The sequence below is a fragment of the Musa acuminata genome, chromosome BXJ3-4 (assembly GCF_036884655.1).
Source record: "Musa acuminata AAA Group cultivar baxijiao chromosome BXJ3-4, Cavendish_Baxijiao_AAA, whole genome shotgun sequence".
In the NCBI taxonomy this organism is placed as follows: Eukaryota; Viridiplantae; Streptophyta; class Magnoliopsida; order Zingiberales; family Musaceae; genus Musa; species Musa acuminata.
In genome coordinates, this window is record NC_088352.1 from 6,238,984 (window position 1) to 6,264,792 (window position 25,809).

Genomic DNA, 25,809 nt, shown 5'->3' on the forward strand with positions numbered 1-25,809 from the left:
ATAGCATTTACCATAAACTGTCAAGTTACTTCACATCATCACAAATTAACAGATATTTTTCATTTCTTCTGTTCTCTTAATGACGTGGTTTATAAATACCATTAGGATAGGCTTTGTGGGGTTCATTGCCCAGGCCCGGCCCGGCCCAAAGTCGCAGGAAGTGTCCATTGGACCCAGTTCAACCACGGCCTAACTCCGATCGCGCTCGCTACAAGACACCATTGCCTAGGGTTTCCACTTCAAGTGGCGGCGAAGGGGAAGGGTGAGCAACTCGGATCGATCGGGAAAACAGGACAAGATGGTGAAGTTTCTGAAGCCGAACAAGGCGGTGATCATCCTTCAAGGGCGATTCGCTGGGAGGAAGGCAGTGATCGTGCGGGCCTTCGACGACGGTACTCGGGAGCGGCCCTACGGGCACTGCCTGGTGGCCGGCGTCGCCAAGTACCCGAAGAAGGTCATCCGCAAGGACTCGGCGAAGAAGACGGCCAAGAAGTCGCGGGTGAAGGCGTTCCTGAAGCTGGTCAATTATAGCCATATCATGCCCACCCGCTACACCCTCGACGTCGATCTCAAGGACGTCGTCACCGCCGATTCCCTTCAGTCCCGCGACAAGAAGGTCACCGCCTGCAAGGAGACCAAGGCCCGCCTCGAGGAACGCTTCAAGACCGGCAAGAACCGGTGGTTCTTCACCAAGCTTAGGTTCTAATCTCTTCTAGCCCGCTTTTCTTAGATCTATCTACCAGTAATATTTCTACTACTTCCATCATCGTCTGTCGAGATCTATAGCGTTCTATGAGGATTTTAGCCTCATTTTGGTTCATCGGAGGATGAAACTGATTTGATCATGGATCGAATGACATTTTATATCTGTTGCTTAAACGGATGAGTCGAATGCTTTGCGCCAATCGTGTTTCATGTGCTTTCATCTTCGCATGCGATGAGTCGCAAGTAACCTGCATACATTTCGGTAATTCTCAAAATTGATGCTTGTGTTAGGCTAATTTCGATGAATTAGAACATTAGTGTGCTTGACTTCTTTCACGAACCGAATTAGTATGATGTAAGTTTCAGAGAATTCATTATGAGCTTAAGATGTTTCATGATCGACTCTAAAAATCACGGAGTTAATTCATACGAGTAATTTCGTGGTTCTGTTCGACATATTGAGTGATCGTTACATGTGTGTCGAGCTGGTGATACTATGACGTCTGAGTGGTCATCTATTATTTTCTACGAATCATGTTATCTCTCGTATACAATATATAAAAGCTTAGGAAATCGAATCAGAGAGCCAATAATCAAATGTCTTTACGTTTCATTTGGTTTATTTGTGTATCGATTGGCATCAAGCGAAAACAACGTCGGACGGGGCATCTCATCCGTCGATGTGGATTTCTTTTGCTTGGCTTCAAGGCTCCTTGATATTTCTAATATCAATGTATTAGTGTCTAATTTGATCGTCCATCTACGCCATCATAGAGTTGAGCGAATCTGATCATTTTTCAAAAGATATTTTTTGAGTGGGTTGGATGTTATGAATTGCTTATGTTACGAGAGCTAATTATAAATTATCCTTATAGTTAATTATTTTTAGCATCTCAGTTTTATATTTTTAAAAATCATATTATTGAGATTCTTGTATCTGAAACATTTAATCTCGTTTTTTTTACGTCGTCTTATCTCACTTCGATTTATTATTAAAGTCATCAGGAAAATTATCATAAAAGAAATAAGATTAAATATTTTATTTTTTTAAATATAAGAATTTTAATATAATTTAAAAAATAAAGATTGAGATGTTAAAGATTACTAATTACAGAAACTAATATCTAATTAGTTCATATTACAATCACAGATTAGTTCATATTTACGAATCATGAATTATACTTTCAACTCATAGAGTGGTAAAGCGAACTTTGTAAAAAAAAAAATTAATTAATTTTTATTTGCACCTCATGATGATGTGATGGATACAACTGATTTGGAATAGCTTGAATATCAAATAGTATATAATTATCAAATCAATATTTTATATTTAAATATGTTAAATAAATGTATCTTTAATATTTAGTAAGTAGGTTTGGTACGTCAATATTTTAGATATTAATCATAAAAATAAATATGATAGTATTTACTTAACTATGTTGGATATTTTATGTCGATCACACAACGAACATGTGGTTCCTATATCAATCGAACCATATCAAAATCAATAAGCTCATATGCTAATTCAATGCCAAATAGCGCAAAGAAATATTCTTCAATAAACTTTTCTGGATTATATACTATCAGAAGCAAAGCGCGAGTTCTTTCTTATAGAACGACTATCTTTTTCTCGTATCGGCCAAATTCAGACCCTTATTAGGTATATGACTCCAACACTAGTCTTGTAGAAGCTTCAGATCTCTGAATTAGTCATGTGGAAAATAGATTAGATGACATACAGTACAAAAGCTGCTCTGCCAAGCCCATAATTTTAACCTCGATGAGCACTTTCCCCCGCTGCAAAATGATAGGTTTTCATGGGGAGCAAGAATGGGCCATTCGGTCTACCAATCTCTGTATGCCATAACATAGGTAATCATTCGACACCAATAATAAAGGCGTATCTTTATATCTGTCATGTCGTTCATATTGATGATAGAAGTCGGTTGATCTCTTCTTCCACCGCAGTAAAGGTTAGTTGATTTGGATTATGTTAATTCATATCGTCAAACATCGTTGTTTGACGTGGATGCTGCTTCGCAATCAAATAATATCCTACATCACCTCTGTCCTAGAGTGATACATTGTGTGTGACGAAAAAGCTTCTAAGATAAGACCTTACAATATATATATATATATATATATATATATATATATATATATATATATATATATATATATATATATATATATATATATATATATATATATATAGCTTGAGCTTGAAACATCCAATTATTAGGTTCCCCGCGATTGTCTGCAATCATCAACAGATCTCTTATCTTCGGTGATTTATTCACAACAAATCAGACTAATTGTTTATTAGGAGAATCTCATAACACATATATCATCACTATGATTACACCAGACGGATAAAAGAGGGGAAAGAAAAAAAGTAATAATAATGATAATAATAATAATAATAATAATAATCGGCCATACAATTTGGAGAAAGAATCAGGGACGTCCAACCTCCCTCCTCCTCTTCCTCCTCTCCTCCTCTTCCTCCTCATCACGATGATCAGATGGAACGACAGGTGGATCGCCGAAATCTCAGCCGTCGATTCTTGAGATCGAACTCCCACACGTGCTCCTGCTGCAGGATGTTGCCGATGGTGGACACGCCCGGCCACGGCGCCGACGTGATACCGATGCACTTCACCCCCTCCGCCACGTCGATCACGTAGCTCTTCGCCGGCGGCTCCAGCCGCGCCGTCCCCGCCAGGTGCAGCACCAGCTTCGGCACTTCCGCCGCCGGCCCCGCCGCCGTCCAGTTGTAGCAGTGGTCGAAGGGGTCCACGCTCACACTCGGGACCCCGCCCAGTCGCCGGCTCAGCGCCGACGCCACAGCCCTGTACGCCGGCTCCGCCAGCACGGTCAGGCTCGTCCCGGAGTCGAGGATGGCGCCGCCGCCGCGGGCGGCATCCCACACACTCGAGGGGATCGGAAGTAGCTCGCCGTCGACGGAGACGCCGTCGATGCGGACGGCGTAGAAGGGCTGGAGGCGGGCGTCGAGGACGAGCTCGGTGGCGCGAGGGGGCGGCAATGCCGGGTGAGAGAGGGCCGGGGTGGGTCCGAAGGTGAGGCGGCTGGAGGCATTCCGGGGGCTGAGATGGTCCACGAGGCAGTAGGAGAAGCGGCCGCCGAATCCGGCAGCGGCGCGGGCGGCGAACGACACCGCGCTGTAGCCGAGGCCAAGGACGCCGTCCGATGCGCGGAAGCTGGATCCGACGGATGAGGTCGTGCAACCCACCACCAGCCCACCCAGCTTCCTGCGACGAGCGCCTCTCGAAAGCGTTATCGTCGCCGACTCCTGCGCGAATACCCCCTTCGCCATCGATCCATCGGAGTACCTGCGACGGTTACAATTAAGCTTTGGACGGAATCCAAGGAAGATTTTACCGCAGGGAAACGTTAAACAATATGGACCGGCATGCACTAATCGATTATAAATTAACTTTTGGGATTTAGGAATGGGAATGCAGTACAGGACGAAATCAATGTGTGCACGTACGTAAATGCCAAGCATCATGTTACATCGTGAGCACTCACGACCACCGGGTAGGCCATGGCATCTTCGGATCGTTCATTCCTCTTTCAAACACCACATTAAACAGTCCCAGCATACAATCACAGCCTATGCCTGTCGAGACTGCGATGCTGCCTACATCTAATTTACCTTGTAGAACAATTTTATGCAAAGTTTTATATGGATTTTTATGTTAACTATGTAGCTAAAGAAATAAAAAGAAAGTGATATTTAGTAATTTAGCGGAAAGCAGGACGAAAAATGAGTAGGGAGATGGGGATGCGATCCAATGCCACGTTACCCGTAATTGTAAGCACATGGGCTCGCCGGTGTCGGACACGTGGCCAGCGCGAACGGCAGCGCAGACTTACACATGTCCGACGAGCACCGGATCGGGTCGTACGTCGTCGATGCCTGGGGCCGGAAGAACCTCCCGCGCCCGCACCGGCGGCACGCGCGCGGTCGACGGCACTTCACCCACGTCAGGTCGCTCCCCGTGTCCGCCACCAGCAGGAACTTCTGCGCCGGCGTGCCCAGCAGGAACCGCACGAAGTACTGCCCCGTGCCCGTGTACGCCCCCGACGTGAGCGGCAACGCGAACGACTCCTCCGCCGGCGCCGGCGCCGGCAGAGAGGCGTTCTGCGAGGCCGCGGGGGCCTGGAGCGGCCGCCGCCCGTGGCGACGCTGCCCCATGCTCTGGGAGATCATCCGCTGCCGGAGCTGGTCGCTGCGGTAGAGCTCGCGGAGGAGGTCGAGCCGGGTGGTGGCGGAGGGAGACGGCGGGCGGCGAACGAGCTCGAGATGGAGGGAATCTGAGTGCGCTTTGGCAGCGGCAGCGACATTACAGCAGAGGACGAGGAGGAGCAGGAGGAGAAGTGGTGCAGGCATTGGGTCCTGAGCGCCTTCGGCTAACAGTGGCAGCGAACGAGACCAAAGCCTTTTCCTTCCGCGAACAAGCCTCTATATCCTATAACAGCAGGGCAAAATTGGCATGCTATTGTGTGATGAAACTTGCGTGTGCTACTGTCACCGGGTCTTTTGTTCTCCTCACTCCGTGCAAAAGGATAAACCAGTGGGAGAGTGATTGACGTGGTAAGGGCTCTGATGGCATCAGAAGAGAGAATAGTGTGGTAACTTGTGGTTGATTAATATCTGTAATGTACGAATAGCTGGAGTCCTAATTGATATGATTGGAAAATAGAGGATTGAGCCTCTGGGCACATGGAAGAAGGCTATGGAACTTCATGACACACAGGGAAGACAGAGGAATAATAATTGATGCAGTTGGTGATAGCTAGCTAGCAACTCTGATATTAGAAAATTAAAGGGGGGGAAAATAATGATATCATGTTATTCCTAAGTTTGTAATAATGGTGATAATAGCACCCACAATGCTATTGGGTGATGCTGTTCTTGATGCCTCCATGGTTTGACAGGAGAAATTGTGAGGTATAGTAGGGATCCTTGTAGTACATCAACGGTAACAAGTATAAGATGAACTATATGCATAATACGATCAACAAGGTCATGTCCCTTTTACCAAGTACAGCAACGGTGACCACGGTCCCCCGTGTGTGGCAGCGGCAAGAAACGCGGCCTCGTCTGTCCACCGAAACTGTGCTTTTGACACGCAGCCTGTCATCTCGCTGTATCGCAAGGAACGGTGGGATGCCTTGAAACAGGGGAACTGTCAGCGTTGATAACGATGAGGCGAATTCGGATGGAGTGTGGGTTAGAGCTTCCATTCAAGCGGGGGTGGAGGACGGAGTGCAGGTATGGGAAGGAAGGGGTGCGTATAGCGGGGGATCGGACACGGAGGTGTTGACTGTAGGAGGAAGAAGAGAGGCCAAGTTGGACAGCTGGAGGGCAGAAGGTAAGGATGATAATGATGGTGGCGAAGCGCGCCCACATGGGGAAGGGTGGTCGGATTGGCAGAGGATGATGGCGTCTCAGGAGACGTACGATGGAGATTGGACGGCTGGCAGCGCCCGCTTCGCGGGGGTTTAGGTGAGCACGCTCTTCCGGGCGGGTGGCCGGGTGGGTCCCGCCATCATGTTGGGCTCCGGCGGTGGTCATCGCCTCGCCGCATGTCATCGTGGCCTGGTGGGACCAAAATTACGTGTACGCCCCTGTCGTACCCGAGTCCGAGCTCACCTGACTACGCCCACAACATTGCGTTGTTGACGTTGGTCTCGAGTGGGGCCTACCAGCACGTGGGAGGTGAGCGTGCATTATGTCGTTGCTTATCCATCCACCTACACATGCGAATGCACGCGCTCACACACGCAATACCTATTCCTATGACACCAACCCCGTTGGCTTACACCCACACACACGGTAGGCAACGCATCAAGGGTCCCACGTGGGGCACACCCGATAAACTTCGCTTCTTCTGAAGGTAAGCAGTTTGGTAAGGCCGCAACAAGAAACAATAAAAGTGCCCGACTTCCCACCCTAGCTGATAAGATCACCGCCCCTTCAGAGAAATATTTCCGTGGCCCGTTCGTGTTTGTCTCTTATCGTGCGCCGAAAACCGTGGGCTGGAGGAGAGAGAGAGAGAGAAAGAGAGAGGAAAGTGATCGCGGAGATGTTCGAGCTGTTCGTCCTGGGGTGCACCGGCGTGGTGGTCTTCATCCACGGCGCCAACTTCTTCTTCCGCGCCCTCTCCCATCGCCTCACCGCCCGACCCCTCAGGTATCTCCTTCCTCCACCCCTCTCTTCTCCAAGCCTGTGTAGATCTTTCTGCTGATGAGGTGTTTGTGTGTACGCCTGCCATGTACTACGGTGTCAGCTTCTTGGGAATCGCTGGGTGGTGAAAGGGCTTCGAACGCCGATGGAATCGTGGGAACTCCTCATCCATGCGGAAGATAATTATTGATTGATTAAGGCGAAGCATGTAATCTATGTATATATTCTGACGATTTATATGAATTAAAGACGATCAATTTGGCTTTACTCTTAATCCATTGACTCACTGCTTGATTTGCGTTTCTTCACCATCTTTATCCTTAGATTTTATTGCCACTGGGGTTATGGAGTGGATGCGGACAGCATCTACCAAGGATTCACCCTGCTTTGCTGGCTACGAGCTGTGGGTTGAACCATCTGCTGTTGTCGGTGGATAATGACGAGTACTATTAATTTATCGACCCCATGATGTGTGTTCTGGAAATCTATTGGTGCAAGAGCAATCCTGCGATCTCACATATCTATTGTTTGGGGATTTGACAGTGAATCTTTGCCGGTATCCGAATCCATCGTTACATGAGCGCCCCAACATTCTCGTACGGTGTGTGTGTTTTCCCGGGAGAATGTACTTAGGTGTATGCGACATTGGCCAGTCCGATGCCATCGTCGATGAGTATAGAGCATATCGTCGGGTGAGTACAAGCAAGTATCATGGAAGAAACCCTTTTCTTAGGAGCTATCGGGGGCGCAAGCATGGGAAAGTGAATCGTGCACCCAGGCTTCGATGCGGGACCATACAGTGTCTTTGATTTCTTCCCTCACACCACCGCACAAGCGGTGAAATTGCAAACAGATAATTCAGAGAAAACAAATATATATATAGTTCTTCATGTCTTCTTTTGGGTGTCTGTGCCCCAATCAATTAGCACGAGATCTTGTGTCTTCCTATGATCTGGCTGGAATTGCTTCCCTGATGATCTTTAGGGATTCAGCAAAGTCAACCAGAAGCTGGTGAGGGTCTGATATCACCTTGTCATCGACTGCTAGAACTATCTTCATCGTGTTCATGTAACTCTGAAAATGAATGGTGAGCGCCTGTTTCATTGTTGAGAAGTCTCATCAGCTGAAGAATCAGACATTTGAAGCCTATACCAAATAGCAAATAGAACCAATTCATGTGTAATAATATGAACCAGAGATCCCGAGGACGTACTTGTGGATGTCCATATGCACTGGGAGCAAGGTAGACTAGTGGGTGACCGAAAAATTCGATTTCCTCAACCGGCCCGACCATGTTTGAGAATGACAACGTCGTGTGGGTGAGCATTCTATGACACAGCTTAGCTGCTGCCTGTAACATACACAAACACGACAGTAATCACAAGAATAGCCATGTTGTTTTCATGAAGAATGATGCTGTTTAGGTGGTCTCTCAGGAGCCTGATGTGTGTGTGTGGCATCACCACTCATCAACAGTTTCCGGAGGTGATCAATCGATCTTGGCAGAATCCTTTGAGGAATCTAATTAAGTTAGGATGTGGATAGTTCAACTACGTTTTGATAGCATCTGCTTTCCTTTGAAGTAATATGCATTTCCAAAGACTATAGGAAAGCGATTACCTTGATGCCCAAACATTTGACAATGAGCTCTGCACTTTTATACGTGAAGATGGCTTCCAATGAGTTCTTCTTCCTGTCCGCAATCGCCTTCCCTCTGCGAACGTAATCCAAAGGGTCCTTATGGTTGAAGATTTCGAAGGGAAGGATGATGTAACCAATCAAATTCCCCCACTTGGTGCCATCATCCCTGCCCTCCATCAGCTCAGCCAAAGCCTGATTATAGTCAACTCAGTCATTAACATAGATAGAAGCAGTGGCTCCAAAAATCTTATGCGGAGAGAGATGCATACATACATGGATCCCCGGAGCCGGCCTGATGTTAACGAGCAGGGTTGATCTGAGACGTAAGTTCGATGGGAGTTCCTTCTTCTTCTTCTTCTTGTTCTTATCATCGTCATTGGAATCTAGGCATCAGAGAGTAACTTCTTTGTAAGAAACAAAACAGCCTAAGAGGAAATCTTTGCTGCAGACATAAATAGCTTACTCTGCTCTTGTCTCCTACTAAGGTAACGAGACAACCCCGCGGACGTGACACCCACCAGTACATCGTTTATTGTCTGCAACGCACTCTGAAGTGTTAGCTCGTGCTAGACAACAGCGTCCTCAATTAATGATAGGCAGAAAGGAGAAGAGCCTACGCAATGCATGGCGTTCTTAACGTCCTTGATGTCATCGAGGCTCACCGACCGGTGCACGATCCGTTTGGGACGCTGCTCCACGCCCTGGGACCCCATGAGCGGCGTCGGGGTGTCCTTCAAGAAGATGGACGTAGCCGTGAAGCAGACGACGTCGACGAGCGTGTTCCACGTCAGGATCAGAAAGGCCCAGAGCCACAGGAGGAGCGTGAAAACACGCGCATGAAGCCTCTTGGGAGCGGGCGGCCGGCGGGAGTAGTGGCTGGGGACGGTGGGGAGGGAGTCGGGGTGGGAGGCCTTGCGGGTGCAGGCGAGGAGGAGGGACATGAGGGAGACGCCGTCGCCGAGGGAGTGGTGGAGGCGGAGCACTGCGACGGCGGCGGCGTCGGAGGTGGGGAAGTTGAGGACGTGGAGCTCCCATAGGGGGCGGGAGTGGTCCATGGGGATGCAGGTGAGGGAGGCGATGTAGTCCTCCACTAGCTGGTCCGGGGAGGTGGTGATGCGACGTGGGTCCGCCAGGTCCGGGACCACGATGTGGTCGTCCACCACCACCTTCGCCGGCACCCATGTTGACTTCGTCCCTCCGGTCTCGTCCAAAACCACCTGTACGTTTCAGAGTTGACTTTTAGCACTGTCTGATCTCAAGCTGATACAAAGAGATCTTCTCAATTCCAATTAAGCGAGCGGATGGCAAAACGACTCTCCTGGACACTGACAGATGAGTGAATAGAAAACAATGTGCATCAAATCCACGCGTGCTTTGACATGAAAAAAATCCGGTCAGCGACTCGATGCGCCAGCCAAAGAAAAGTTTGGTCAATCTATGCGCGCAAATAAATCAGATGCTTTGTCCTACAGCTATCTGCTTCGGTCTTCCAGAGGGACGGCCACCAACCAAAGCAAAGCAAGTGACGAAGTCGTCCATCGAGAAACTCTGACTCCGTGGCTTGCCGGAAGGCCAAACGCTCGAGGCGTGCGTGCCGTTCGACGGAGGAGCAGTGTTCCGTTTATCCGCTCTGCCTCACCGAACGTATCGGGCAAAGCAGGCCATTGGAGAGTCAAAGTGTGGCCATCGCGAGGATTGTGGAATAATACCTCTTTTAAACAGCATAAAAGTTGCCGAATCCATTCAATCAAAACATTAACGAAAGATTGCGGGAAAAGCCGTCCGAAAGATATGCAATTAAATTAAGTTGCTTTCAAGTCGATTGATATTTTCTGTCTACACAACGTTAGTTTGCTACGTTACATCTGTTCTAATTAAGTATATGGTGCTCTCGGGACAACTAATTGTTCATCAACAAAACCTGCTCGAGGAATAGATTCAGATAGGTGAGCCGTACACACACAACGGCGAATAACATAAATCCAGACCATTAAATCTTGTCATTTTTGGGTCTCACACACCGGAAGCATCGAGATGTCATCAGAAGCACGGCGGTAAGCCTATTGGTCATGGTAGATAACGTTTACATCTATCGTGCTTCTTGCACGAGGAAATAGATGGCCTGTTCCTAGAGGGAGGGAGGTACGCTTACCGGAATACTGCAGAACCGGGGGTGGCGGGCGAGGGTCTTCTCCAAGCCGGACTTCACGACGCCGACGTCGATGGGCTTCGCGTACCCCATGATCGCCACGATATAGCAGTCGAAGCCTCGCTGGTGGAATAGCCGTCCGCCCGGGCTCACTGGTTCCTCCTCAAGACGCCTTCCTTCTTTCATTGCTCCTCCCCTTCCTCCCTCCACCACCTCCTCCCCGGCAGATCCATCGGCCGGGTCACTCTGTCTTGCCGTTCTTATCGACAGATGCCTCATCCTGGGCGCTGCTCCATCCTTGGAGTCCATGAACGATTCGATGAGAGAAGAGGCAGAGGGGATCTGGGAAGACGATCGACGCAAGGCCTCTGACCTGCTTCGTGCGGCACTCATTTATCTGGCTTTGGCGTTGACCAAAGGAAAAGGCCAATGAGACAGTCGGGAGCTGAGGAACGGCGGATTTGCTGCTACTTCCGTACATCGTACGGGCCACAACATGCCACGCCGCCGGATGTCATTCGCTGTGGATCTCTGACACACCATGGTTTTTAAGGTTCACTGTAACTGTTACCACGGTCTCCAAACCGTTATAAATGTGGTAGCAAGAAAGAGTCCAATTCACAGTTGGATAAATTTATATCCAACTAAGAATTACAACATGATAATTCGGAATATATTTATTTATATTTATTCATATGCCTCGATTGTCTTATTTTCTGCAGCCACCGTAGGCGAAGATTCATCTCATGCGTTACGATGTTGCAGGAATGGCCGTCGTGATGAGTCGGAGGGATTCCGCGAGACCATCCAGAAGTAAGTAAGGATCCGGTATCACCGCTTCATCCACTGTCAGAACTATCTTCATCGTGTTCACGTAACTCTGGAAATGAACCGTGAGGGCCTGTAGAATTCCCAGCCAAAGCAATCAGGTAAATGCTGACGAATATCTAACTATGAAATGAAATGTTGTTCTGAACTTGTGGATGCCCAAATACACTAAGAGCGAGGTAGACGAGTGGATGGTCATAGAACACAATCTCTTCGACAGGCCCGATCATGTTTGAGATTGACAACGCCGTGTTCGACAGCACTCTGCGGCACAATGCGGCTGCTGCCTGTTGATTTCACGAGTAAGAGAACCATGAGAAAACTTTGACTCGAAGAATAGTCGAGACTTGCAGCTTTGGAAAGCTTTTGAAGGAAGTCCTCAGTTAATTCATACAAAATAAGGCGTAAGCAGTAATCTTTCTTCTGCTTTTCCATAATGCATTAGAAGGCCATGAATTACCTTGATGCCGAAACATTTGACGATGAGCTCTGCACCTTTGTACGTGAAGATGGCCTCCAGGGAGTTCTTTCTGTCTGCAGTCGCTTTGGCTCTGCGAATGTAGTCCAGGGGGTTCTTGCACCTCATGATTGAGGAGGGTAGGATGATATAACCAATAAAATTCCCCCACTTGGTTTCACCATCTCTGCCCTCCGTCAGCTCAGCCAAAGCCTAACAGTAACAGGAAAAACTCGTCGATATCCAAAACTAGAAGTAATTGATCCGAAAACCGTAAGAACAGAGGAGGTTGATTTGCATGGATTCCGGGTATCGGTCTAATGTTAACGAGCAGCGTTGAACGGAGTCGAATGTTTGAGGGGAGCTGATTCTTCTCGCTATCATCGTCGTCAGTGTGACCTAAGAGTCAGAGTTATTGTTCTTGTGAAGACAGACCAGCTAAGACATCAGTAGTGCATGCAGGAAACCCTTTGTGACAGTCCTACAGACAGGTCCTTACATATCTCCTGATAAGGTAACGAGACAACCCCGCAGATGTGACTCCCACCAGGACATCGTTTACCGTCTGCAACAACATGTGAAGCGTTAGTTCACGTTAGACATCGACGGGCTATATTAACGAGCGGCAGGAAACGGAGAAAGGCCTACACAATGCATGGCGTTCTTGACGTCCTTGATGTCGACAGCCACAAGAGGCCCGTAAAAGCACCCGCATGGAGCATCTTGGAGGCGGGCGGCAGCCGGAGGTAGTGTTTGGGGATTGTGGGAAGGGAAAAATCGGGGTCGGAGGCGTTGCAGATGCAGGCGAGGAAGAGGAACATGAGGGAGGTGCCGTCGCCGAGGGAGTGGTGGAGGCGGAGCACTGAAACGGCGGCGGCATCGGAGGTGGGGATGTTGAGGATGTGGAGATCCCAGAGGGGGCGGCAGTGGCCCATGGGGTTGCAAGTGATGGAGGCTACGTAGTCCTCCACCAGCTGGTCCGGGGAGGTTTCCGGCCTGCGTCCTCCAGGTTCGGGATCACGATGTGGTTCTCCACCACCACCTCGGTCCGCACCCATTTCTACTTCTTCCCTCCTGCCTCGTCAATGACATGTGGGGTTGACTTTTCTTTCAGTGAATGGTTAAACCAGTCGTTCGTATTCACGGCCAACATTCCATTGTCTGTTTGCGCTACAGAAGTCGTGTTGTCACTTCACATTACTTATCTTCCTATTCTCCATGGCGTATTTCTTTCCGTGCCTATCATGGAAGCTAATGTGAAGACGAAACAAAGGAAAAGTGAAGAAAACAAACCTCATCACGTCTGCGCCTCACTTCCCCTTGCGTTTCGGCCACACCCGTCTAAACGAAGCCTAGACGCAAGCGTTATCCTAGTAGTACTCGGTATGATCAATCCAGACTATCAACTGTTGACCTCATCTGCTACTGACCGAGTTGCAAAGTAACAAGTAGGAGCTACAATATCTCCATTGACTTAAATGGCTTCTTGCAGACATAACACGATGATGTTTGTTCTTGATAGAGCTTTGCATGTACTAGAACATTGAAGAAGAGAATCCACATGACATCCCATTTTGTTGGAATAAATACACATGACTTCTTGGGATCGAATGACTTGGAATGAATATGGAGATCATCAATGGTGGGTCTACTTTTCTCCGGTGGGATGTATATGCCATTGGAACTGGCAAGACAACTAGCATAGCTGAAGTGGAGAATATTAGATATCGGATAAAATATTCTAGAAAATCAATTTATATCGTGTTAGAATAGTAGGGTGCGTAGCATCTAAAGTAAACGATCCGTGAAGCGACCAGAAAGGAGCTAAGAAAAGGAAAAGAAATCCCTATTGCCCGAACTTCTGGAGACATACATCATGGTCCCAACACCTGACTTCTTCCATTGGAGTTGCAGATATTATTGAAGGATCATAAATGAAGAAGGAAAAAGTGAAGAAAAAGAAGTGCAGCATAATCTCTCAAGTATGCCCTTTCGAGAATACACACACTTCCCAGACCTTAAGGCGAACAAATCCTGACGCGCACAAACGTGCTTTTAATGTGGGTGATCATATCGGGGAAAAAAACATGTTAAAACGGAATATTTTGCTTTTAATGTGGGTGAGCATATCGGGGAAAACATGTTAAAACGAATTTTTTTTTTTCTCTCTGTATCAAAATAAGTTTCTCGTTAAAATACCAACTTGATATCTAAATGAAAATATCAATCAGTATAGCATAAATAATAGAGCAAAAAATCAATCACACGGTGAGATCAAATCTTTTGACATGAAAAACCTAATGTGAGAAAAATCACGGTCCACCACGGGACCGTAGTCCACCTCAAACTTCCACTATCAATAATAAATGATAATAGGTTTACAATAGGTCTTCTCTAGAATAATTAGAGGATTATAATAACATCAAGATCATAGATCTTGGCTCAAGAATAACATATCTTCGATGAATCTCCTCGTAAGAAAATTCTAGGTCTCATAAAGTGAATATAGTAGGAAAATATCCCAGAGAGGGTAAAATATAGATCAACACCGTTAGAATTATAGAACTTACTGCAAGGATTCTCCACATAAAATTTGGACCAAAACTGACAATGTTTGAGCACCGATCGTACGCACACTTTTCTCAACATCGTCAAGCAAAAAAACTCAAACCTTATTTTCTCTCTAAATTTCTCTCTCTCCATGTTGTTGTACCGTACGCACACTGCCGCACACTTTTCTGTGCACACGCACAATGCCCCCAACCCTATTCTCTCTCTCTTTTTAATTTCTGTCTTCAATTAGTGATTTGGGCTCAATAGGCCCAATTATCTAAGCCCACAGGCTGAACCCAACAATTCTCCCCATCCAGCTCATATGGTAGACTGTACTAAGCCCGCTCTTCGCCTATATGTTTTAAGCTTCTCCTTAGACAAAGACTTTGTCAATATATCTGAAACATTATCATTTGTATGTACTTTTTCTAATTGTAATTCTTTCATCTCAAACACATCACGAATCCAGTAATATCTCACATCAATATGCTTGGATCTAAAATAGTATGTTGAATTCTTAGAGAGGTGAATGGCACTCTGACTGTCACAGTAAATAGTATATCCTTCTTGTTTCAAACCCAATTCCTGTAGAAACTTTTTCATCCATAAAACTTCCTTGCAGGCTTCAGTAATTGCTATGTATTCTGATTCTGTGGTTAATAGAGCAACACACTTCTGTAACTTAGACTACCAAGAGACTGCTCCTCCTGCAAATGTCATCAAGAATCCCGAAGTGGACTTCTTGGAATCAGTATCACTTGCCATGTCTGCATCTGCGTACCCTTTTAACACAGGTTCATCATTACCAAAACATAAACATAACTTGGAAGTACCTCTTAGATATCTTAATATTCAATTCATTACTGCCCAATGTTCCTTTCCAGGATTTGAGAGAAATCGACTCACAACTCCAACTACATGAGCTATATCTGGCCTAGTACAAACCATAGCATACATCAAATTGCCTACTGCAGATGAGTAAGGTACTCTGGACATTTCTTTATTTTCTGTCTCACTTATAGGACATTGTTTCGAATTAAGCTTGAAATGACCTACAAGTGGAGAACAAGCTGCTTTGACTTTACTCATGTTGAATCTTTCAAGAACCTTTTCAATATAAGTCTCTTGGATAGCCAAATCTTTCTTTTCTTCCTATCACGAAGAATATTCATGCAAAGTATTTGTTTCACCGATCCCAAGACTTTCATGGCAAAAGACTTACTTAGCTCTCTTTTAAGCTTTTCAATTTTACCAGCATCATGACCAACAATCAGCATATCATCCACATATAGTAGTAAAATAATAAAATCATCATCTGAAAATTTCTTCATAAACACACAATGATCAGATATGGTTTTATCATACCCTTGGCTCATCATAAAGGAATCAAACTTCTTATACCACTGTCTAGGTGCCCGTTTGAGTCCATATAAGCTTTTCCTAAGCTTACACACCATATTTTCTTTTCCCTTGACTTTAAAACCTTCTGGTTGCTTCATGTAAATTTCTTCTTCTAAGTCACCATGAAGAAATGTTGTTTTCACATCAAGTTGCTCAACTTCTAAATTCAAGTAAGCAGCCAAACCAAGAACAACTCGGATAGAGGACATTTTCACAACTAGAGAAAATATTTCTTCAAAGTCAATACCTTTTTTCTGATTGAATCCTTTCACAACTAGTCGTGCCTTATATCTTTGTTGTGAGCTATTGTTTTCAGTCTTCAATTTATAAACCCACTTATTCTTGAGAGCTTTCTTCTCTTTAGGCAATTTTACCAAGTCATGGGTGTGGTTCTCAAGCAAGGATCTCATCTTTTCTTGCATGGCTTTAACCCACTCATTTTTATCTCATGTAGAATAACTTCTTGGTAGGTTTCTGGCTCTCCCCCATCAGTAAGCATAACATACTGATGTGGAGGATATTTGGTAGATGGTTGTCACTCTCTAATGGATCTTCTCAATGGAATATCAACTGGTGGTAGAGGTGCTTGTTCAGCTGGTTCAACATCATCAACTGTATGTATATCATCACTGGTATTCTCACTACAATCTTCTTGTTCATCTCCCCTATGATCATCATGAACTACAGGTGAAGGAACTGGACCCAAACTCCAAGGAATATAAATAGAGGTTTCTAGCTTCTCAATATTATCACAATCATCAAACAATTGGTCTTCAAGAAACACAACATCTCTACTTCTAATAATCTTCTTGTTCATTGGATCCCATAATCTGTACCCAAACTTTTTATGACCATATCCCAATAAGATACATTCTTTTGCTTTACTATCAAGCTTAGACCTCTCATCTTTGGGAATATGAACAAATGCTTTACACCCAAAGACTCCTAAGTAATTATAAGAAATATCTTTTCCTCTCCATACTCTCTCTGGAACATCATCTTTCAGAGGAACTGGTGGAGAAAGATTTATCAGATCAATTGTAGTTCTCATAGCCTCCCCCAAAATGACTTCGGTAACTTGGCATTAGAAAACAAACACCTAATCCTTTCTTCAATGGTTCTGTTCATCCTTTCTACCACACCGTTCTGTTGAGGAGTTTTAAGAATTGTTTTCTCAAGCCTGATACCATGGAACCTGCAATAATTTTCCATCAGATGCCTCCAAGTGGAATTATTTGATGAGTTCAATTTAATCATACCATATGACTGCTCCATTTCAATCACACAAAAAAAACTAGCACCAAACAACCTGTTGCTCTGATACCACTTGTTGGGAAAAAACCTGTTAAAGCGGAATATTCTTTTCCTTCTTTATGTATCAAAATTGGTTCCTCCTCAAAGTATCAACTTGATATCTAAATGAAAATATCAATTAGCACAGCATAAACAATAGAGCAAAAAATCAATCACACAGTGTGACTAAATTTTTTAACGTGAAAAACCCAATGTGTGAAAAACCACAAGACCGTAGTCCACCTCAAACTTCCACTATCAATAGTAATGATAATAGGTTTATAATAGGTCTTCTCTAGAATAATCAAAGGATCATAATAACATCAAGATCATATATTTTGGCTCAAGAATAGCATATCTTCATAGGATAGAATGAATCTCCTCGTAAGAAAATTCTAGGTCTCATAAAGTAGATATAGTAGAAAAATACCCCAGAGAGGGTAAAATGTAGATCAACACCGTTAGGATTATAGAGCTTACTGCAAGAATTCTCTATATAAAATTTGGACCAAAACTGATAACGTTTGAGTACCGATCGTTATAGATCAACACCGTTAGAATTATAGAGTTTATTGTAAGAATTCTCTATATAAAATTTGGACCAAAACTGATAACGTTTGAGTACCGATCGTTAAATAGAAAACTCAAACCTTACTTTCTCTGTCTGTCGCCGCACTGTACACGTATGGGTGGACCCAACAGGACGATGGAGAAGCCGGGGTGGCGGACGAGCGTGGCTCCAAGCTCGACTTGACGACGTAGACGTCCAAGGGCTTCGCAGTCGAGGCACGGCTGGTGGAACAGCCGCGTCAACGGGCTCACCGGCTCGTCCTCCACCACCATTATCTCGCTGTTCAACGCTCCTCCTGCTTTCTCCTCCGCAGATCCATGCGCCCCGCTCTTTCTCCCGGTCCTCATCGAGAGAGGCCTCTTCCTGAGCACCGTCCCGTCCTTGGAGTTCGGATCCATGGACTAGCAGTCGCGGAGAACAGTGCGTGCAAGTGAAGAAGCTGCCAACGAAGTCTTTCCCAGCTTGGCATTCGAGAAGGATATCTATCCTTAACCAGTCACCCATTTAATTTCCACTGGTCTCACCCACGTTGTAATAGGAGGCAGCGGCGACGGTTTCCAACGGGTCCCAGTAGGACCCACAGTCGGCACTAATGAATTCATGCCGTGAGACAAAACCGCGTAGGAAAGCTAACGTGTCTAATGTAAGGGTCATACATACCACGCTTCCGGATTCCTCGTGGGCGAACGGTCTAATCGTTGTTCAAAGTCCAAGAAAGGATTACAACTCAAAGTCACCGCTCGGTCTAATGTAAGGGTCTTTTCCTCTTTCTAAAGAGAAAATTCCTTTTTTTATTTTATCCTTTCTAAAATGGAAATATTTTTTTATATTTTCTCAAAAATATTCTAATAAAAAGCACACTATGCACATTTTGTAAGATACCATATTAAAATCCATAAATCAAGAGTCTGCATCAAACTATTTAGGGTTAGATATCAATTCAATCCAGAAACATAATGATGTTTATTCTTTAAATTCTTGAGACTATTCTTTTGTTTTTTTAATCTCTATTACACATAAATATTTTCTAACATATACGATAATTATACAACAGCGTTGTTTGTGCAGTGGAAACAAAAATACACGAGCTTCTTGCTGGTATCCGATGCTTCATGTATTGTATAACTTGCATTTGACAGTGCAGTATGTCAGCTGGAGTCATTGGCCTTAGCATGCACAATGTGAGCCGTCTCAACTATTTGAGGTCATGCGTTCATCATCCGTTTCCGAGTTCATGACAAAACTGGGAAAGGACATGGTTAAATCCCTGAGAAATTAATACCGTGTGAGTGTATCTTAAAAAGCTGGAAACAGCCTTATATGTGCTGATGACAGCTACTCAACTTTGCAAGCATGATGCTGTCAAAAGAATATACAGCTATAATTCCACCTTTAAGAGTTATAATAATAATAATTATTTTTATTTTTATTTCACACATGAATATTTCCAACAAGAAGCATACTCTAATGATTTATGCTAATTCTAGAGAGGTAAATAAAAGAAAAGAAAAGCATATTGAGAGTAATGGCTGAGAGAAGACTCACTTCAAGTATGGAAGAGTCATGTTTCTTAGCAACGAAGGGTTTAGTTGAACAAAGTCCTTCCACTCATCTGTGTCTATCTTCCCATCACTTTTTGAATCTGCTTGAGCAAACGTCTGATAGTGCAAAGAATAGAAAGAAAGAAGAGATTATTAGACTTCAAATTTTTGGAAGATACAAATGTATAAACCATGTGAGGATGATTCAATATTTCACTCGCCTTATCAACAATTGTTTCAATAATATCATCCGAGAGAGACAGATCTGATTCATCCAAAAGAGCTACCACCATCTCCCTCAACTGTTAGAGTTTGTAAGGAATGACAAGAACACTCTTTGTTAGATGATATCCAAAGCATATCACTGCTGGGAATTACACCATGAATCAGTAGTGTAAAGGCATGCATTGCAAAGATACAAAGCTGAAACCATAACTTCATGCATGGCCTGTCTTAGGTTAAATCATATATATGACATGATACAACCAAATCCATAGAAAATAATAATAGTAATGGCATTCACCTCCTCGCGTTCGATGTAGCCAGTACTCCTTAGATCATACAATCTAAATGCAACTGCACAGGAAAGAAAAGTTCACGTGTGCAGTACTTCTGTACATGCAGCCATACAACTTAAATTAAAACATTGAGGTTGAGCGTAGCCGATGAGATCTGTACATGCAATCTTCTCTTCTTTTGGAGCATTTGGGTGAAAGATGCTGAGTGACCTCACAAACTCGCCAAAGTCAATCACTCCATTGTGATTGGCATCAAACAAGTCAAATATCTGCAGAGAGATTCTCAACACTTTGTAATCAAGTTTAGAAATGTAGCAGGCAAATTCACAAGTCTAACCCTGTCTGCAAAGACATTCTGCTTGTTGCTATTCCTGAACAAAGCGAGTTGGAACTCTTCCTGATGAAAGAGAGTGTTCAGAAACTCTACAGAAATATTAAGATAAGAAGAACTCAACCCAAAGCGTTTGATACCCTGTGAATTAGCCTGTCTTTAATGATCAAACAGCTCAACTTCTTAAACAGCTCATACAATGCTGCTATTTCGGTCACCGTAACTGCGAAGAATGTTAAGTACGTTCATAAATCATAGACACATACATATGAGAAAAGGGTGGCGTTTTTCACTGAAATGAAACCAATTGCCGGATTATCAAAGTGGTTGGAACCAAAACGAAGGGAATCTGTCCGAGCAAGAAGTATTTGATACTGACAAGATGTTTCAGAAGCAAGAATAATCAGATCTCCATGTGCGAGTGTGTGCTTCTCCATACGTCTCGAAGGAACACAGCCCCCCATGAGTAAAGCTAGCCAGCAAAAGCCAGGATGCGAAAAGGCACCGGTCTTCAGTAGCCGAGTTGCAGGTTGAGCAGGTACTGCACGCCTGAAAGGAAGAATCATGTGTGCGCTGCATGCAACGAGGAAGACGACCACATGGACTCTGTGATCTAATGAAGGCACATATGATACGGGTCATGGAATAACAAAGCTTGATTTAACTTCGAACAAGAACACAAAAGCCTGTGAAAGAAAAAGACTAGTTCTTGATGCAAACGCAACAAAAAGAATCAGGGTTTCATCCATCGAAGTGAAGGGGGTGAAAGCCAAAGGAAGCGGCGACGTACGTGACGAAGATTGCAGAACAAGAAAATCTCGTGATCAATTCCTCATCTGAGCGAAACGAAGGTGGATATGAGAAGAGGTACGAAGAACACCGTCAAGAAAGATTGATACCTTGATTCCGCTTACGCCGACCCCTCGCTCTCTCTCCTTCGCCTCGCCCTTCTCCTCTGCACCTCCGAGCATTTTTAGGCCACCGAGCATCTTTGATATAAATAAATAAATTTTATATATATATATATATATATATATATATATACATATACATATAAATATATATACATACATTGTCCCCGTTCAACTACTATCCCCTTTTTATATTGCTCAAAGAATATTTCTTTCCATCCTTTTTAGAAATATTTATTCTTATCAAAACCTTCAAACTCAATATGTATTTATAAAAATAAATTTTAATTAAAAAAAATAAATTTAATAAGTTATTTGGCATAAAGTATTTATTTTGTAACATGGCGACCAACAATAGTGATTTTTCACTTGTATAAGTAAATCCTAACGAGTATGAAATGGGAGAATAATTATGCTCTTAGTATTATGGCGAGATTACATAGGTACGATTTAAATTGATGCATACGAGCATGCGACTAGTACTTAAATGATTTCAAATTATTTCATACATAAGAGCTCTAAACTTGTTGGTTGTCGAAATGTTAATTTATATATCATAATATTAGTTCAAAATTCGTCTTTATCATTTACCCTTTGCATAAAGTAGAAATCAAAATTGAGGTCGTACATTAAACTTTTTTAGTCTAAATTGATTAGATGATTATTACACACGAATTCACTGAATTTTTAGTATCCACCGATTAGCATTATTGAAGTTGGCGTCAGATTTCCATTATTAATTTTGAAAATATGATTCCATGAAAGAAGAAATATGTACAAATAATCAAAAGGCTTCTTGCATTATTAGAAAAATATTGTAGAGGTAATTAGTGCATCATTCTTGATTGGATGTGACTGATAATTTATATGCCGATATGGGGTGCTTAGAAGGTCACATCCATTACTTGAACAAAAGGATCACTTTAGATGGAATATATCCCACATCTACTCAACAGAGAATTTATAATTTGTGCCCCATCACATGGGAATAAATAGAATTTTACAATAATTTAATAGAGTCTTTACTAATTAAATGAATTGATAGAAGTGAGTCATATCAAACAAATAGTTATACCAATAAGATTTTGAACCCTAAATTAATAATTGTCCATGTCCAATTCCTCTCGTGTTTCAACGTTCCGTATGCTTTTTGTGGGAGAATCATATGGGCATATCATGAGAGTTTTACAAATTGTATTAGGTATATGTTCTCATTCCTCCGTGACAAAAAAACCTATGGCTCTCAGAAAAAAAGAAAAGAAAAGAAAAGGGAGATGGAAAGCTATAGATGCTCTTCTTTTCTTTAATATCTAAATAAGCGCTTATAAAATCCACTCGGATGTTTAGATTTAATATCTAAATAATAATTAAGTATCTGATACGAATTCAAATGAAAAATGAGTATGAACGAGACTCATTTCTTTCTCATTATATATATATATATATATATATATATATATATAGGATTTGAATAAAATTAAGATTAATTTATAAGGATATATTATTATTAGTTTTTATCTAAGTATTTTGATCAATGATTTAAATTAAACAAAGTTGATAAGTTAATTAGCTAATAAAAAATGCAGGTCATACATAGTATTTGGGTACAATGAGAAGACTCAAAAAAGAAAAAAACTATCCATAAATATAATTAAAAAATTAGTCATGAGTAAAATCACCATTGGGGCAATCTTGGAGATTGTAATTATAATCAAATCTTTAATGTAGGTATAATTTTTTTATTTTTTATTTCTAATAAAAAAAAGGGTGATATTATGTTATTTTTGATGTTATTTTTATCAATAAATTAAACAAAAATAAACATAAAATAAATATAAAATTAAAAAAATTTACCTTATATCGAGGGCTCATCTCCTCGGGGAATGATCTCTCTTTTTCATTCTTCACAAGTATATACATTAAGGAGATCATTCGATATCATAAGATTCCAATTAGTATTATTTTTGATAGAGATCCATGATTCAACTCTAAGTTTTAGGAAGTTATAGAAAAACTTCGGCATGCAATTAAAGTTTAGTAGCTTTTCGCTCTTAAATGGGACGATAAATTTGAGAGAACAATATAAACTTTGAAAAACCTCTTAAGAACTTGTGTCTTGCACTTTGGTGTAAGTTGAGATATGCATTAGTACAATAATAACTATCGTATAGTGTATATATATATGATCTTATTTGAAGCTCTTTATAGAAATAAGAATAGATTACTTATGTACTAAGATGAGGTGGGAGAACAAATACTTTTGGGACCTCAATTAATTCAAAAAGATGTTGATGATATTTGAATTATATGTTAGAGATTATTAATAGTGTAAAGTCATTAGAATAGTTATACAAATTGAAGGCCAAGAGATTTGGATTTCAAAGTTTGATCATATTTTATTGAATGTATCACTGGTTAGATAAGTCATGAGATTTAGCTAAGAGGAAAGTTAGCCCTTAAATTCATTTGCTCATTTGAGATCTTATAGAAAATTGGACCTATACTATACAATTTAGTATTGCCCCTTACTTTAGTTGACATCCATAATATATTGTACGCCTCTATGCTCTAGAAATATATTAAGGATTTATCTCATATCATATCTTACCAACATCTATTGTTAAAAGATAATACTAATTTTGGAGAGCAACTAATCCAGATCTTAAAAAGGAAAGAATATGTTCTGAGAAATAAAGTTATACTCTTGGTAAAGATTCATTCGTAGTATCATTCAAATTTAGAAGAAAAAAAAAGACTAAATTTATTGAAGTAATATGAGAAATCAAAAAGGATATGGGAGAGCAATATACTTATCTATTTATTGAAGTAAGCTAAATTTAAGGACTAAATTTTTTTAGAAAATAAAAAAATAATCAAATCCAAAATTTAGATATAATTTTTTATTTACTTTCTTCCTAATGAAATTTAAAAAATATAAGAGCTTATGTCCTCCTAGATTATTCTTATTCATTTCTCACCGAACAAGTCTAGCAATGAAAAGAAGAAATTATATTCTGTTGAGGAGAGATATGTTCTCCTATCTCTCTTGAAAACTAAAACTTTTCTTTGATTTTTAAATATTTGTCTTTTTTTATTTTTTGGATTAAAATATATTATAATTATTCATGTTATATATCATTCTAAAATATTTTTATTTCTTAAAATGTCTAAAACTTTAATGTTGGAGGAAAAAACATGTTATAATTATTTATGTCACATGAAGTTTCTAAAAAAAATTTATCCTTTTAAAAGTTTAAAATTTTATTTTAAAATTAAACATATTATAATTATTCATGTTATACACAATTTTTAAAAATTTTATCTTAGATGTATGATATTTAATTTGTTAGATTTACATAATACTTTATTATAAATACTATTTCTTCCCTATGCACTTTTATCTGTTGTTTATTTTGCTTTAATGATTCAATGTTAATGAATAAATATATTGATTATAATATCTTAATGTCATATTTTTGAAATTAAGAGAATTGATTATTAATCATATCGTAGCCCATACACTATGTTTAGTTAACAGGCTAGGTTCAACCAGACTACACCCAACCAATAGGTCAAGCCTTAACCCATAACGTATGTACTCATACGTGGTACACATAACAAATCGGTACAGTATGAGTTAACTAAGCCTAATGCTACTATTACATAATTCAATCATATTCTATATAATTTACTAGAAAAATAATGATTCAAAATTTTTTAACATGAAATGATATTAAATAAAACTAAGTATGCTAAAAGTAAAAACTCTATATTGTTCGCCTCTTTCATCTTAATTAAGTGACTAGTAATTCAAAATTTTTAGTTATTACAATATAGCACTATTAACACACGAAAAATCAAGTTTGGGGGGAAATCAGTGAGTTTTGTAATAATTATTTTTACATTTCCATGATGTATTTAGGGTGTCAACATAAGATAGTAGTTTTGTAATAATAGTTTGGTGAGATTGAATCAGATAATGTTAACATAAGATAGTAGTATTCAAAATTATCATATGAAAGAGTAGAGTTATTAAGTATGGACAAAGGAAGAATCTTGAAGATACCCCACCCCTTGACCCCATTTAGTTTGAAAACAAAAGATATTATATATCATATCTCTCTTTGCCAAAACAAAAAAAAACTAAATATTCTAAAAGAGAAAACTCTATATTGTTCCATCTTTCATTTTAATTAAGTGACTAGTGACTCAAAAATTTTAGTTATTACAAGATATCACTCTTAACACATGAAACGTCAAGTTTTGTGAGAAACCGATGATTTTTAAATAATTATTTCTTTTATATTATAATTTCATGATTTATTTAGGGTGTCGATTGGTTGGGTTGAATCAGATAAGGTTAACGTAAGATAATAGTATTTAGGATTGTCTCATGTGAAAGAATAGAATTATTAAGTATTCACCACTTTGACAAAGGAAAAATCTTCAAGACAATCATATCTCTTGTTCCACTTCCTACAAAAGATCAGATTTGTCTGACAAAACCTCTTCAATATTGTATATCATATCTCACTTTCTTAAAAAAATAAAATTACATCAAAATTGTTCAACAAAATCTATCTGAAAATCAAATTAGTACAGGTTTGTGAGCATCTAAAGCGCATGCTTGATACTTTGATAGGCTTCATCATCTTGGATTGATAGTAGATATTGACTCTCGATTAACCAAAAA

General features: G+C 41.5%; 5 protein-coding genes and 1 long non-coding RNA gene across 7 annotated transcripts; 2 read left to right on the plus strand and 4 right to left on the minus strand.

The window, feature by feature from the left end:
- The first annotated feature begins 227 nt into the window (after positions 1 to 227).
- On the plus strand, positions 228 to 905 carry LOC103980915 (large ribosomal subunit protein eL27-like). Its single transcript, XM_009397448.3, has one exon. It carries the CDS (start codon positions 299 to 301, stop codon positions 704 to 706), a length of 408 nt encoding a protein of 135 aa, XP_009395723.1. The 5' UTR covers positions 228 to 298; the 3' UTR covers positions 707 to 905.
- Positions 906 to 2,996: 2,091 nt separating this feature from the next.
- LOC135635203 (aspartic proteinase NANA, chloroplast-like) lies at positions 2,997 to 5,218 on the minus strand. The gene is made up of 2 exons (XM_065146128.1): positions 4,536 to 5,218; positions 2,997 to 4,058 (listed from the first exon to the last, which is right to left on the minus strand). The coding sequence occupies exons 1-2, from the start codon at positions 5,120 to 5,122 to the stop codon at positions 3,227 to 3,229; spliced, it is 1,419 nt and encodes a 472-aa protein (XP_065002200.1). The 5' UTR covers positions 5,123 to 5,218; the 3' UTR covers positions 2,997 to 3,226.
- A 1,392-nt stretch (positions 5,219 to 6,610) lies between these two features.
- Positions 6,611 to 7,446, plus strand: LOC135635776 (uncharacterized). 2 transcript variants are annotated; one of them, XR_010495735.1, is made up of 3 exons: positions 6,693 to 6,928; positions 7,026 to 7,139; positions 7,247 to 7,446. It is a non-coding gene; the product is annotated as an uncharacterized LOC135635776 (long non-coding RNA). The 2 variants fall into 2 exon arrangements; XR_010495734.1 differs by lacking the exon at positions 7,247 to 7,446 and having other exon boundaries at positions 6,611 to 6,928; positions 7,026 to 7,196.
- Positions 7,447 to 7,629: 183 nt separating this feature from the next.
- On the minus strand, positions 7,630 to 11,089 carry LOC135635775 (wax ester synthase/diacylglycerol acyltransferase 11-like). Its single transcript, XM_065147097.1, has 7 exons — positions 10,716 to 11,089; positions 9,181 to 9,780; positions 9,027 to 9,099; positions 8,837 to 8,946; positions 8,543 to 8,755; positions 8,136 to 8,273; positions 7,630 to 8,017 (listed from the first exon to the last, which is right to left on the minus strand). Exons 1-7 carry the CDS (start codon positions 11,019 to 11,021, stop codon positions 7,868 to 7,870), a joined length of 1,590 nt encoding a protein of 529 aa, XP_065003169.1. The 5' UTR covers positions 11,022 to 11,089; the 3' UTR covers positions 7,630 to 7,867.
- Positions 11,090 to 11,311: 222 nt separating this feature from the next.
- On the minus strand, positions 11,312 to 13,424 carry LOC135635182 (wax ester synthase/diacylglycerol acyltransferase 11-like). Its single transcript, XM_065146075.1, has 6 exons — positions 12,648 to 13,424; positions 12,487 to 12,562; positions 12,296 to 12,396; positions 12,001 to 12,210; positions 11,690 to 11,827; positions 11,312 to 11,613 (listed from the first exon to the last, which is right to left on the minus strand). The coding sequence occupies exons 1-6, from the start codon at positions 13,053 to 13,055 to the stop codon at positions 11,464 to 11,466; spliced, it is 1,083 nt and encodes a 360-aa protein (XP_065002147.1). The 5' UTR covers positions 13,056 to 13,424; the 3' UTR covers positions 11,312 to 11,463.
- Positions 13,425 to 19,580: 6,156 nt separating this feature from the next.
- Positions 19,581 to 21,212, minus strand: LOC135635092 (calcineurin B-like protein 7; the record flags this gene model as incomplete). The annotated part of the gene is made up of 7 exons (XM_065145942.1): positions 21,105 to 21,212; positions 20,585 to 20,818; positions 20,346 to 20,428; positions 20,212 to 20,271; positions 20,035 to 20,143; positions 19,880 to 19,932; positions 19,581 to 19,658 (listed from the first exon to the last, which is right to left on the minus strand). Coding segments are annotated over exons 2-7 (570 nt in total), but the record flags the coding sequence as incomplete, so codon positions are not given.
- Between the last annotated feature and the right edge of the window lie 4,597 nt (positions 21,213 to 25,809).

Excerpts from the sequence above, each read along its gene's own strand:
- LOC103980915 (XM_009397448.3), top strand. The coding sequence starts at position 299 with ATGGTGAAGTTTCTGAAGCCGAACAAGGCGGTGATCATCCTTCAAGGG.
- LOC135635203 (XM_065146128.1), bottom strand. The coding sequence starts at position 5,122 with ATGCCTGCACCACTTCTCCTCCTGCTCCTCCTCGTCCTCTGCTGTAAT. Across the intron at positions 4,059-4,535 it reads CCATGTGCTTACAATTACGG|GTACTCCGATGGATCGATGG; the intron begins GTAACGTGGCAT and ends TAACCGTCGCAG.
- LOC135635775 (XM_065147097.1), bottom strand. The coding sequence starts at position 11,021 with ATGGACTCCAAGGATGGAGCAGCGCCCAGGATGAGGCATCTGTCGATA. Across the intron at positions 8,756-8,836 it reads GGCCGGCTCCGGGGATCCAT|GCTTTGGCTGAGCTGATGGA; the intron begins GTATGTATGCAT and ends GACTATAATCAG. Across the intron at positions 8,018-8,135 it reads GTGCATATGGACATCCACAA|GCGCTCACCATTCATTTTCA; the intron begins GTACGTCCTCGG and ends ACAATGAAACAG.
- LOC135635182 (XM_065146075.1), bottom strand. The coding sequence starts at position 13,055 with ATGGGTGCGGACCGAGGTGGTGGTGGAGAACCACATCGTGATCCCGAA. Across the intron at positions 12,397-12,486 it reads CAGGAGATATGTAAGGACCT|GTCACACTGACGACGATGAT; the intron begins GTCTGTAGGACT and ends TCTGACTCTTAG. Across the intron at positions 11,828-12,000 it reads TCAAATGTTTCGGCATCAAG|GCAGCAGCCGCATTGTGCCG; the intron begins GTAATTCATGGC and ends TGAAATCAACAG.